General features: G+C 66.2%; 1 protein-coding gene across 1 annotated transcript; it reads right to left on the reverse strand.

Annotated features, from left to right (window-relative positions):
- Positions 1-891: 891 nt before the first annotated feature.
- On the reverse strand, positions 892-7,463 carry C1QL1 (complement C1q like 1). Its single transcript, XM_033006627.2, has 2 exons — positions 6,692-7,463; positions 892-1,736 (listed from the first exon to the last, which is right to left on the reverse strand). Exons 1-2 carry the CDS (start codon positions 7,259-7,261, stop codon positions 1,557-1,559), a joined length of 750 nt encoding a protein of 249 aa, XP_032862518.2. The 5' UTR covers positions 7,262-7,463; the 3' UTR covers positions 892-1,556.
- Positions 7,464-12,503: the final 5,040 nt, after the last annotated feature.

Here is a 12,503-nt window from a genome sequence, read left to right on the forward strand (position 1 = left end):
TCTGATTGGCCGCTCTCCACGCCTCGCCCTCCCATTGGCCCCTCGCGCCGCGCGCCCCACCCGCCGCTCGCGATGCCCCATGGGAGTTGTAGTCCCGCCGGCCCCGGGCTGGCCGCCATCTTTCCCCCCCACCCGCCCCATCCCCATCCCTGCCGAGCCCGGCGGGCCGGGGCGGCCCCCTGAGGCGGGGAGAACCGGCGGCCCGGGCGCTGCCTGGCGGGGAGAGCTCGGCCAAGGGCCGGGGGGCGATGGGGTACCTGGGGTCCCCCCCGGTGCCAGCCAGGGTGGCGGCTGCAGCCGCCCCTGGCCTCAGAGCTGGCAGCCCCGGCCCTCACGAGCCCCGCTGCCCAGCCACCGCCTCGTCCCTGCTAATTAGTGCTGAGAAACGAGAAACCAGGGACCTGCCAGGGGACATACACCCACCCCCACACGTGTCCCCAGCGGCTCCTGTCCCCTGACCCCACCGCAGCCGCTCGGGAGGCGGCCGGAGGCACCCGCTGTCACCTCTAATTGGGACACGTCCTGCCTGCGCCGAGGCAGCGGTGACGGGTGCGTGTGCCGGAGGGTCCCCAGGGCTCCGTCTGGCCTGATGATGTCCACCCCCCCCTCGCAGTGGGGATGCCACGTCCCCGAGGGGACACCCCCGCCATGGGACCACCTGGGCTGTGGGGACAGGGACACGGCCACGGTGGCACCCCCAGTGCCCCCGCTGGAGGTGGCAGAGGAGACACCTACGCTTGGGGTGAGGGGAGCCCCGCCTGGCACCCCTGGCCGGGCCGATTCGGGAAGCCAAAGCGGGGTCAGTTAGCAGGGGGGTGGCAGGACGACCCTGTCCCTGGAGTGGGGGACATTGGCTCTGCCCCACGCGGGGACACAGACAGCACACGGGAAGAGGTCACAGCTCTGCTTTACCATGGAGTCGCCCCGGGGTCGGGCAGCAAGGTGTCTCCCCCCCCACCCCAGCGCAGCCCCCCAGCACAGGGCCGGACGGGAGGGGGGCACCCATATAGACATCTGCGCGTCCTGTACATATATACATGCTGGCGGGGACCCCCCGGCCCCCAGCATCACCCCGGGTGTGGGGAGGCAGCAGGGAGCAGGGTGCCACGGGACCAAGCGGGGTGCGCAGCCAGGGGATGGGGGTGCAGTGGGGCAGCACAGGGGGATCCCTCAGCCTCTTGCTGGCCCCCAGCCTCCTGTGGCCCCCCCAGCCCTCAATTAGCAGTTGTGGGGTGAGCTAATGGGAAAAGGGGGGGTTTGGGGCACCGTAGGTGGCCTGGATCACTGTGAGGGGATGCTGTGGGGCTGGACCATGGCAGTGGGATGCTGTGGGGCTGGAGAGTAGCAAGGGGAGGCTATAGGGCTGGACAGCAGTGGGGGGATGCTGTGGGGCTGGACGGCTGCGAGGGGATGCTGTGGGGCCGAACCATGGCAGAGGGATGCCATGGGGCTGGACGGTCATTGGGGGATGCCATCAGAGGATGCCGTGGGGCTGGATGGCAGCAGGGGGATGCCGTGGGGCTGGAGGGCCGTGGGGCGATGCTGTGGGTCCAGACTCAGTCCGAGTAGATGATGAAGCCAGAGAAGGTGCTGTACTTGTTGTTGTTGCCGCCATGGGCTTTGCCCCCATCCAGCTTGATGAAGACCTCGTCCCCCGCGTCCAGGTGCAGGATGACGCTGTTGCTGGCGTAGTCGTAGTTCTGGTCGGCGTCCTGCGCGATGGCGCTGGCCCGCACCTGCGCAGGGGACACCCGCGTTACCCGGCTCCGGGGACAGCTCAGCCCTCGGGTCCCACGGGACAACCCGGGGTCATCCACAGCCAGGGAGACCGCTCGCCAGCTCTGGGGTAGCGTGGGGTGCCCTGGATCCCCACCCCTGGGTGAATGGGTCCCGGATGGAGGTGGCTTCTCTGAGCATCGCCCAGAGCCTCTCCCTGACCCAGCGGGCTCAGATGTGGGACCACGGCTCTGGGTTCAGGCGTGGGACCATGGCTCTGGGTTCAGGCGTGGGACCACACATTCAGGTTCAGATGTGGGGCCACGGCTCAGACACAGGACCACAGCTCTGGGTTTGGATGAGGGACCATGGCACGGACATGGGACCACGGCTCCAGGTCTGGGTGCAGGACCGTAGCTCAGACACAGGACCCCACCTCTGGGTTCAGATGCACGATGACGGTTCAGACATGGGACCCTGACTCTGGGTTTGGATGCAGGACCACAGGTCAGACATGGGACCCCACCTCTGGGTTTGGATATGGAACAGCTCAGACACTGGACCCTGACTTGGTACAGATGTGGGGCCACGGCTCAGACCCGAGACCCCGACTCCAGAGTCGGATGCAGGGCCATGGCTCAGATATGGGACTAGGGCTCGGACACAGGAACCCATCTCCCAGCCCAGCCCCCAACCAACTTGATGATCCTGGCACAACTTCCCACGAGGACCGTGAGTGTGTGGCAAGGGCTGAGCCAGCTGAGCTCAAAACCCCCCAAAACAAGCCTTGCTGCTCACCCGGATCCCAACCTGCTGGGGGGTAGGATGCTCCCCCGGAGGAATATTTCCTCGGTGCCAGAGGACAAGGCTGGGAGGTGCCGGCAGAGCCGGAGGTGCCGTAACCGCCTGGTAAAGAAGCTCCGTGGCTGGAGCCTGCTGCCACTGCAGAATTATTTGGGTAATCAAATCCACGCCGGCGCCTTGCAGGGAGATCGTGCGGCGCTGGGTGACAGTGACAAGCCGGCAGGTAAAATCCCAAGTGAAATGCAAAAACGATGCGCCGAGGAGAAGATGCTCCTAATTACAACTGATGAGAATGGGCTCTTAATTGGCTCACGCCGGGCAGAGAGGCACTGCTGAGCGGCTGTGGGGTCCCAGAGCCAACAGGGGAAGGAGGGCTGTCCCCATGGATTCCTGTCCTTTGCCACCAGGACCAGGATCAGGTCCTCTCCTCCTTGTCTCCCCAAGCTCACGGGCAGCCTGTGATGGTGTGGTCAGACACTGTTAACTCCGAAACCTACTGATGGCCCAGCAGGTGGTCCCATAGGGCTTGCTCTCACCCACGCAGCCATATCCCCCGTGCCACCACCACCACTATCACCCTGTTAAAAGTCACCCTGTGTCTACCACACCACCACGAGGGTCCCTATCCCGGGGAAGGGGACGCACGGTGAATCTCAGGTGGTCACAGCGCCCCAATCTCCAGGGGATGCTGCCTCACTGGGAGTCGTGCTGAGGAAGAGGAGAGGGGAAGAAGCAGGGGGAAAGGAGAACGAGGAAAAGCTGTTTGGCGCTGGGCTCTGCTGCCATCATCCCCCGCCGCAGCCAGAGCCTCCCGGTGCCATCCGTCTTCCCTCGTTAAGGAGCCGCCTCGTCACCACGTGCCCGGCAGCCCCTTCGCGCTAACCAGGGAAGATAAATGGCAGCGCTGGGCCGGGCTGAGCCACTCCTGGCACCGCGGCAGCAGAGGAGGTGGGGGCTGCCACCTCATCCCCCCTCCTCCAACAGGCTCATCCTGCTCTGTGCCTCAGTTTCCCCATGCCAGGCACAGCCCCCCGGGGGTGGGAACCATGGGAGGGACACGGCCCCCCGCCCCAACGGCTGGCTCTGCTGCAGCTGCTGCCGCATGACCCCAGTGACGCTGCCCGGGGGGTGTCACCAGCCCCGGGGACACTGTGGGAAGGTCCCCGACGTGGCTGGCTGCACCCAAGGGTGGGCGGAAGGGTGGGGGGCAGCGGGGTGCTCCCTTGGCTGAGCTGCTCACGGTGACACTCGGTGCCTCAGGGACACCCTGTGCCCCACATGCCACGGCCACCACGACCCCCAGTGTGTGGCAGCGGGTGCCCCCCAGGACCCCCAAGTGCAGTGGTGGGTGCCTCACCTCAGACTCCCCTGGGCATGGCAGCGGGTGCCCCCCCAGCACCCCCAGACACGACCCCACTCTGGGCATGGTGGTGGGTGCCCCCCAGGACCCTTGAGTGCAGAAGCAGGTGCCCCCCCCAGCCCCCCAGCCAGGACAGTGGGTGCCCCCCAGGAACTCCTGGCAGGTCCCCGTGTCCCCACAGACAGGGTCCCTCGGGGATTGTCCCCAGCCCCCCCCCCCGCCTCGGGGGGCTGTGCCCCTCCCCAGGCCTTCAGCTCACCCACCACGGTCACCCCCACCATGGGGACCCCAAAACCACCCCGCTCCAACCCCCCCACCCATCCGACCATCCAGCACCTCCCCCCTTCCCGCTGCCCTGCTCGCCTGTCTATGGGCTATTACAAATAAGAATAATTAATGCTAATTAACCACCAGGAGCAGCTCCCTCCCCGCGCCGGGGCTCCCCTGGCTCTCATTAACTCCAGCCCCAACGCAGGGGTGATGGACTGTGCCCAAAACCGGCAGCGCTCAGAGGGAAGTGGGGGGGTCACAAGGGGTCCCCCAAGTTAGAACTCCCTCAGAGAATGCCGGGATCGACGCTTATCCGCCAGGAAAACCCCCGGCTCCCCTGGGCCCCCCCAGCCTTGACAGGGATGGGGCATTTTTGGCAACAAAACCCTAATTAACCCAATTTTTTTAATTATTTGGGGCATTTTGGGGGTACTTTTTTTAAACTCTCCCGCCAGAGCCAGCCCACTGAAACGCTCCCCTGCCTCCCGAGCCGCTTCTTTATAAATATTGGAGCGGCGATACCTCGTTAGTAATTAACAACCGGTTAATTAAGCTGCATCGCGCGCCCGACCAAGCGTGGTTCCTCTCGACGAGGGGCTCCGTAGCTTCTGGAAATTCAGCCAGTAGCGCCCGGGTGCATCGATCCCCCACCAGTCTGGGGGGGTCAGAGCTCAGTGGGGGGCAGGAGGAGGTGGGAAGGTTTGGTGGGGGTCCCCAAAAATATTTTTGGGGAGGAAAAAGGGGGTGAGGTGATTTGGGGGGGATGCTCAGTCTGGAGTTACATGGATGCTGCTTGTGAGAAAGAGCCAGCAGTGCCGAGGGTCACCAGGACCCCCCAAAATTTGGGACTGGAGTCAGGGGAGGCAAAAAGAAAAAAACAATAAAAGAAAATTTAAACTGTTTGAATGGAGAAAAAAATTCCAAGCGGCTCCTGCCTCTGCTGCGCACCCGGCTTGGAGGTTTTCAGAGCCAAGGGGCAAAGCGCAGTGGCTGTGCCAGGGCTCCCACTTCCCCCCCATCCCTCACTATTTTGGGGGGGTTTTAACTCAGTTTGGGGTTAATTAGGTGTCGTACATCCTCAGGATGGGGATGCACTGCGGGGCTCGATGCTGGGAAAAAATGATGGGAAGTGGAAGCAGGGCGGGATAAATCCCAGCGAGGATGCTGGGTGCGGTGACACCCAAAGGACTTGAGCTCAGGTGACATTTTGGGGGTCACAACCACATCTCAGGCTCAGATCACGGCCAGGAGGGACACTGGAAAGGGGCAGCACTTTGGGCGTCACCCAAAACCAGTGGGGATGGAGAAGCTGCATCTCAGGATTGGGAGGATTTTCAGATGGTTTTTCAGGGTCTGGGGGGAACTGGAGTGGGGTGGGGGACAGGGACGGAGGCAGCCTCGGGGCGTCCTCCCCATGGTGTCCCCACACAGCCTGGCCAGGGGTGCGGACGTCTCTCCCGACACAGGGGCAGCAGAGCTGGCCCTGGGCTGGGGGTGCAGCACCCCAAAAGCAGGGCAGGTGCTGCACCCCCCCCCAGCACTGTCCCCTGCAGAAGAGCCCTGTCCCCCCAGGGAGACCCAGTGGGGATGATAGCACAGCCGGGGAGGGCAGGACACACTGGGGACACTGCAGGGACACCCCAAAGCACCCCAGAAGTGTGGCAGGGCATGTCTCCGGGGCCAAGGAAAGGACTGAGGGGACCCTTGGGGACACAGCAGGGCAGCACGGCTATGGTGGCAGCGTGTGTCCCAGCACTAGGAGAGGGATGGGGCACCCTGGGTGTGCATCTTCGGGGCTGGGAGCAGGACGGGGCACCCCGGGGACACCCCCAGAGCCCATCTTCACTACTAGAAGGATGGAGCGTCTTGGAGGCGCATCTCCAGGGCTGGGAGAAGGATGTGGCACGCCAGGGATGCGTCTCCGGAGCTGGGAGCGGGACAGGACACCCCAGGGATGCACCCGGAGCCCATCACGTCACTGGGACAAGGACAGGGCACCCCGGGGGTGCAGATCCATGTCCAGGAGAAGGATGCGGCACCCTGAGGGTGCACCCAGAGCTCATCATTGTCACCAAGAGAGGGACAAAGCATCCTGGGGGTACATCCCCAGGGCTGCGAAAAGGATGGGGCACCCCGCACGGGCACCCAGAGCCCCATCGTTGCCCCAGGGAGAGGGATGGAGCACCCCAGGGGTGCATCCTTGGGGCAAGGAGAAGGACAGGGCACCCCAGGGGTACATCTCTGCGGCCGGGGAGAAGGATGTGGCACCCTGGGGATTCATCCCTGGGGCTGGGAAAAGGACGGAGCTCCCCAGGGAAGCCCCCAGAGCCCGTCATCAGCACCGGGAGAAGGATGTGGCACCCTGAGGGTTCACCTCTGGGGCCAGGAGAAGGATGGAGCACCCCGGGGGGTGAATCCCTGGGGCTGGGAAAAGGACGCAGCGCCCTGTGGAAGCACCCAGCGCCCTTCTCTGGTGCTTGGGGGGCAGCAGCAGCTCCCATCCCCGCGGTGGGGCTGGTAGCCGGGACGGCCAGCCCTTACCTGACCGTTCTTGCAGAGGTCGGCCCACATGCTGGTGCCGTCGCCGCCGCGCATGAGGACGTGGTAGGTGAAGAAGTAGGTGCCGGGGATGGCGCAGGTGAACTTGCCCGAGGCGGCGTCGTAGCTGTTGCCCAGGTTGGTGACCACGTCGTCGAACTTGAGGACCTCGTAGCCCTCGTGGGGGTTCTTGAGGCCAGCGTAGAAGGCGACGCGCGGCACCGTGCTGTAGGTAGCCGCGCTCACCGCACCCGTAGCCCCCGGTCCCGGTAATCCCGGGGGTCCCGGTCGTCCCACTTCACCCCGCGCCCCCGCCGGTCCCGGGGGTCCCGGCTCTCCCGGGGGTCCCGGGGGTCCCGGTTTCCCTGGTCGCCCCGGTTTGCCTTGGGGACCTTGCACCAGGGTGGAGGGCGGCGGGAGGGGGCCGCGTTCGGCCGGTTGCGGAGGGGGGGCGGCGGCGGCGGGGCCATAGGGCTCGCAGACCATACGGCAGGTCCCCAGCATCTCGTACCGGCCGTCGGTACCGGCGGAGCTCACCAGCACCGGGATGAGCACCACCAGCACCAGCACCATCACCACCCCCGCCGCGGCCGCCAGCAAAGTTTTCCGGCCCAGGCTGAGCCGCCGCCCGGCCGGGGCGCGTTGTCGCCCGGGGGTGGGAATGGTGCCGGCGGGGGGGAGCAGGGCGGCGGCGGCGGGGGGGGGCTCGGGGGTGGCGGCGGCGGTGGCCGCTCCGCTGCGCTCCGCTGGCTCCGGTGCGCCCCGCGCCCGCCCAGGCCCCGCCCACTCCCCGCCCCGGACACGCCCACCCCGCACCGTGCCACGCCCTCCTCCCCGCCCCACGGACACGCCCACGCACCCGCGGGCGGGGAGACACGCCCCCTACGCCACACCCCCCCCGCCTATGCCACGCCCACCCCCGCAGCCCCTCCCCACGGTGCCGCTCGTGCCCGCCCCACCCGTGACCGCCGGTTTCTCCGTGGGACCCCGGTCCCGCCGGCCCCTGCACCTCCCCAGGCCCCCCCCTCCCACACACACACCGGTGGGCACCCCCCTCTGTGGGCCCGTCGCCGCGTGGACCGTCCCCGCGTGTTCACCCCGAGCCACGCCCCGTCCCCACGGGGCCCAGGCGATGCCACCTCCGTCCCCGAGCACCCGGCGGCCACGTCCCCACGGGGTCTGCCGCTCCGTCACCTCTGTGCCCGGGAGCTCTGGGACCTGTGTCCCCACGGGAGCAAACCCACGGGGGACGGTCCCCAGAGCACGCCCAGGGCCTCCCTGCCTCAGTTTCCCCTCCCACGGGGGCCCGGCTCTGAGGGGACCCACACTTTGGGACAGCCCAGGTGACACCCGTGCCAAGCACCCACCACCCAGGAGCACCCCTGGGGGGAGTCCAACTGTGGGGTCGCGGGACGGGATGGCAACAGGGCACCCACGGGTGCCCCCACGGGGACGGCCAGGCCACACTAAGGGGTGAACGGCCACGTGAAAGAGCCGTCCCCGCGGGGCTGAGCACCGGCGGGCTCGTGACACAGGGACACACAGCTGTGCCCGCTCCGTCGCCTGCCACCTCCATCAGCCGCGGCGGGGACGGCGGGACGCGATGGCAAGTGACAGCCGCCACCAGTGCCGGGGGTGAGCGAAGGACACAGGGACGGGGGGGGGGGGACACAGAGGGGACGGGGGTGGGGGACACACATGGGGAGCTGCTCCCCGGGCCACCCGCCACAGCGGTTTGGTGGCCCCGGGTGACGATGCCGAGGTGGCATCAACCCCCCGCGGCACCTCTGGGGTCCACGGGGTCATTGTCCCCACCCCCAAAAATACTCCACCCTGGGGGAACGTCCCCTTCCAGCGCCACGCCCGTGCAGTGTCCCCACACCCCAGGGGACACAGGGGTGACGGAGCCCAGACCCCCAGCCCAAAGGAGGGGGGGACCGAGGGGACACTTGGCAGCCCATCGATCGCCCCCGCGTGTCCCCCCCCCAGCTCCTGCAGAGGCTTTAATTTAATCAGCGTGCAAAAATCAATTAGCTGGCTTTAAGGAGGCAATTATTCCTGGGGGCTTAATGAGGGTTGGGGGGGGGGGGCACAGAGTATTTTGGGGTGGGGGTGCTGCCAGCTCTGTGTCCCCCCCCCAGGCTGTCACCGTCATGTCACGGGCTCCTCCCCTGGTTCTTTTCTCCATTGTTATCGTGTCTGTGTGTCTGTGTGTGTGTGTCGTTGTTGTCCCCCCCCCCCCCCCCCGGAATCCTCGTTATCTTTTTTTTTTAACAAGCGCCTAAAAATACGCCTCGCCGAGGTCACGGGCTGCGTGAGTCACCCGCCAGCACCGTGCTGCGGTGGCCCGGGTGGGCAGGGGGCTCTGCGTGGGGACGGGGTGGCCGTGGCGGGGACACAGGGGACACAGGCACTCGCTGGCTGCGTCAGGGCCCCCCGTGTCACCTGGGGGGTCAGGGGACATCCCTTGTCCTGGCCACTGTGCCCTCGTGGTGGGGCCACAGCCCCGGGTCACCCCATTGCCACAGGCCATTGTGCCCCATGGCACGGCCACCACCCTGGGGCACTGTGTCCCTGCCCCAGGTCACCCCACTGCCACGGGCCACTGTGTCCCCGTGACGGGGCCACCACGCCAGGGCATCTCACCACCCAAGCCACCATGTCCCGACAGCACGGCCACCACGCCAGGTCACCTCACCGGCCTGGGTCACGTCCCCTGCATGGCATGGCCACCGCTCTGGGCCACCTCACCCCACCAAGCCATCGTGTCCCAGCCCTGGGCCACCTCACTACCGCAGCCCACAGTGTCCCCATGACATGGCCACCACCCCAGACCACCACGTCCCCAGGCCGTGTCCCCGCAGCCTGGTTGCAGAGCCAGGGTGGCTTCACCACCGCCCTGGGGAAGCAGCACCTCACGGATGGGGACAACACCCCGGGTGACCCTGGCTGGAGGCCCCAAGGGGTTCCCTGTCCCTGTCCCCAACCCCTGCACGGGAAGGGGGTGCAGCGCAGCCCCCCCCAAACTGGCTCCATCCACCTGGGGATGGACAACAGGATGGCAAACCTCCGAAGGGCCACGCTTGAGGGCACAGGATGGGGAAAAGGAACAAAGCTGGGAGGTGACAGCAGCGGTGGCAGCTGCAGCGGCGGCTGCAGTGGCTGCGGCGGCGGCTCCGCTCGACGCCAGCCGCTGCCGCTCCTCTGCAAAGGTTAAGCAAACAGCAGCTCCCGCAGAATCGATGCACGGCCGAGCCCACGGCTGTTTGCTCTGGCAGCATGACGCGGGGAGGCGGGTGGGTGACACCAAGGGGACGCCGGGGCCGGGGGCAGGGGGGGGCCCCCGATCGATGCTCTGGGGTGCAGGCTCAGCCTGGGGGGTGGCTGCACCGCCGCTGCTCGCTGGGGAGGTCACTAGGGAGGATTTGGGGAAGGGTGAGGGCGGCTAGGTTGGAACAAGGGCTTTCGAGGGGCTGGGCGCTGCCCTGTGCCTCAGTTTCCCCTCCTGGCACTGTGGCGGGGGGGGGGGGGGCGGTCACTGCTGCAGCTACGCCAGGGACGCTGCCTATAGGACCACCCATGGCTGGGGTGACGTGGTGGCTTGGGGACACTGCGCCCGCGTGGCATCTTGGCACCTACTGCCCAGCCCCGCAGCCGTGGGTTAGAGCGGGCGGGTGGCAACGAGGGCTTGGCAGTAATTAGGACTCGGAGCCAGGAATAACTAACGAGCCCAATGTCAGCCCACGCTGACGAGCCTGGGGAGGGAGCGGGTGTTCACAAGCTGTCCCCCGTGATTTTGGGTGCTGTCCCCCAAAATCACTCTGTGTCCCCAGGAGGGGGCCCGGGAGGGGCTGTGGGAGGGGGACACTCAGGTGGGGGTAGGGCTGCGCCCTCGGCCCCCACCTGGGGTGGGAGGACACCCTGGGGCGATGGGAGCCTGGGCTGCAGGGCTGGGGCAGAGCTGGGAGGGGCCTCCTGAGCTCCCACCTGGGGCTTCCTCTGGAGGTTCCCACGGCCACGGTGGCATCTGCCCACCCATCCCTCCCTCCCTCCATCCTTCCAACCATCCATCCATCCCTCCATCCATCCATCCATCCATCCATCCATCCCTCCATCCACCCATCCGTCCGTCCGTCCGTCCGTCCATCTGTCCATCCGTCCATCCATCCCTCCCTCCATCCATCCATCCATCCATCCATCCATCCATCCATCCATCCATCCATCCATCCATCCGTCCGTCCGTCCGTCCGTCCGTCCATCTGTCCATCCGTCCATCCATCCCTCCATCCATCCATCCATCCATCCCTCCATCCATCCATCCATCCATCCATCCATCCATCCATCCATCCATCCATCCATCCGTCCGTCCATCCATCCATCCAACCCTCCACCCATCCATCCAACCCTCCATCCATCCATCCATCCATCCATCCATCCATCCATCCATCCATCCATCCATCCATCCATCCATCCATCCATCCATCCACCCATCCGTCCGTCCGTCCGTCCGTCCGTCCATCCACCTCTCCTTGCACCCACACATCCATCCTCTCACAAACTCATCCACACGTGTGTCCATGAAGCCATTTGTCCACACATTCATCCGCCTATCAATCCTGTGTCCCTGCATCCATCCACGCACCTGCTCATGCACCCTCCCGTCCCTGCCTCCATCCACACGTCCGTCCATGCACCCTGCCACCCCCTCATGCATCCAGCAGCCACCCCGAGGAGGACCAGCCTGGGACCTCCGATGCAGGCTGTCCCCTGGTCTCAAGGGAGGACACCAGCCACCCCAGCCATGCAACCTCCAGACCCGTGTCACCTCTGTCCCTGAGAAAGGATGCCATGGCCGCCTCGTCAGGACACGGGGATTATTAAAAGGAGGAATTAATGAGTTTTCTGGGGTGTGGATGCCCGGGGAGAGGCAGTGCCAGCACAGATCGACACGGGAGCAAGGGAAGGTTCCCTGGCCCCAGCCCGAGGTGGGGATGGTCCTGGCAGGAGCCAACACTCACCTCCTGGCGCCAGGCTGGGGAGAAAAGGGGCCCAAACCCCCAGGGCTGGGGGGGCCTCTGGCCAGCGCTGGGCTGGGAGGTGTCCAGTGCCCCGCTTGCTGTGATGAGTGTGTCAGGGCTCAGCGGGGCGGCAGGGAGGTGACTGGCGCGGGCACAGACACACAGAGGTGTCCCCACTCAACGCACAGCCCGGGAGATGAGGGACACCCGGGGACAGGGCTGCAGGACCGGGGTGAAGGCGAGGCAGGTCCCAGCGCCCGGCAGGACGTGGGCAGACGGTGGTTCTGGTTGCCTGCCTGACCGCTGGGCTGGCTGGATCTTTTGGAAGATGGCCAGTGGCCAGATGGCTAGTTGGCTGGCTGCACACTTGGCTAGAGAGTTGCCCAGCTGACTGCCCGACTAGCCGCACAGCTAGATGGCTGGTTGGCAGGGAGATGACTGGTCACCTCATCGGCTGGCTGGTTGGCCAGCTGGCTGGTGGGCTTGAAGGCCATCTGGATGGCTGGTCGGCTAGCTAGCTGGTCAGTTGGCTGGCTGGGTGGTTGGTAGCTGGTTGGTTAGCTGGCAGCAGGCTAGCTGGTTGGCCAACTCACTGGTTGGCTGGTTGGTAGATGGCTAGGCCGTTGGCTGGCTGGCTAGATGGTGGGTTGGCTGGCCAGCTGTTTGGTTGACTAGCTGGCCAGTTGCTGGTTGATTGCCTGGCTGGCTGGTTGGCTAGCTGGCTGATCAGCCAGTTGACCAGTTGGCTGGTGGTGGGCCAGCTGACCCAGAGGGCTTGCTGGCTGGCCAGCAGCAGG

The sequence above is a fragment of the Tyto alba genome, unplaced genomic scaffold (genome assembly GCF_018691265.1).
Source record: "Tyto alba isolate M040663 unplaced genomic scaffold, T.alba_DEE_v4.0 Super-Scaffold_12, whole genome shotgun sequence".
NCBI lineage: Eukaryota > Metazoa > Chordata > Aves > Strigiformes > Tytonidae > Tyto > Tyto alba.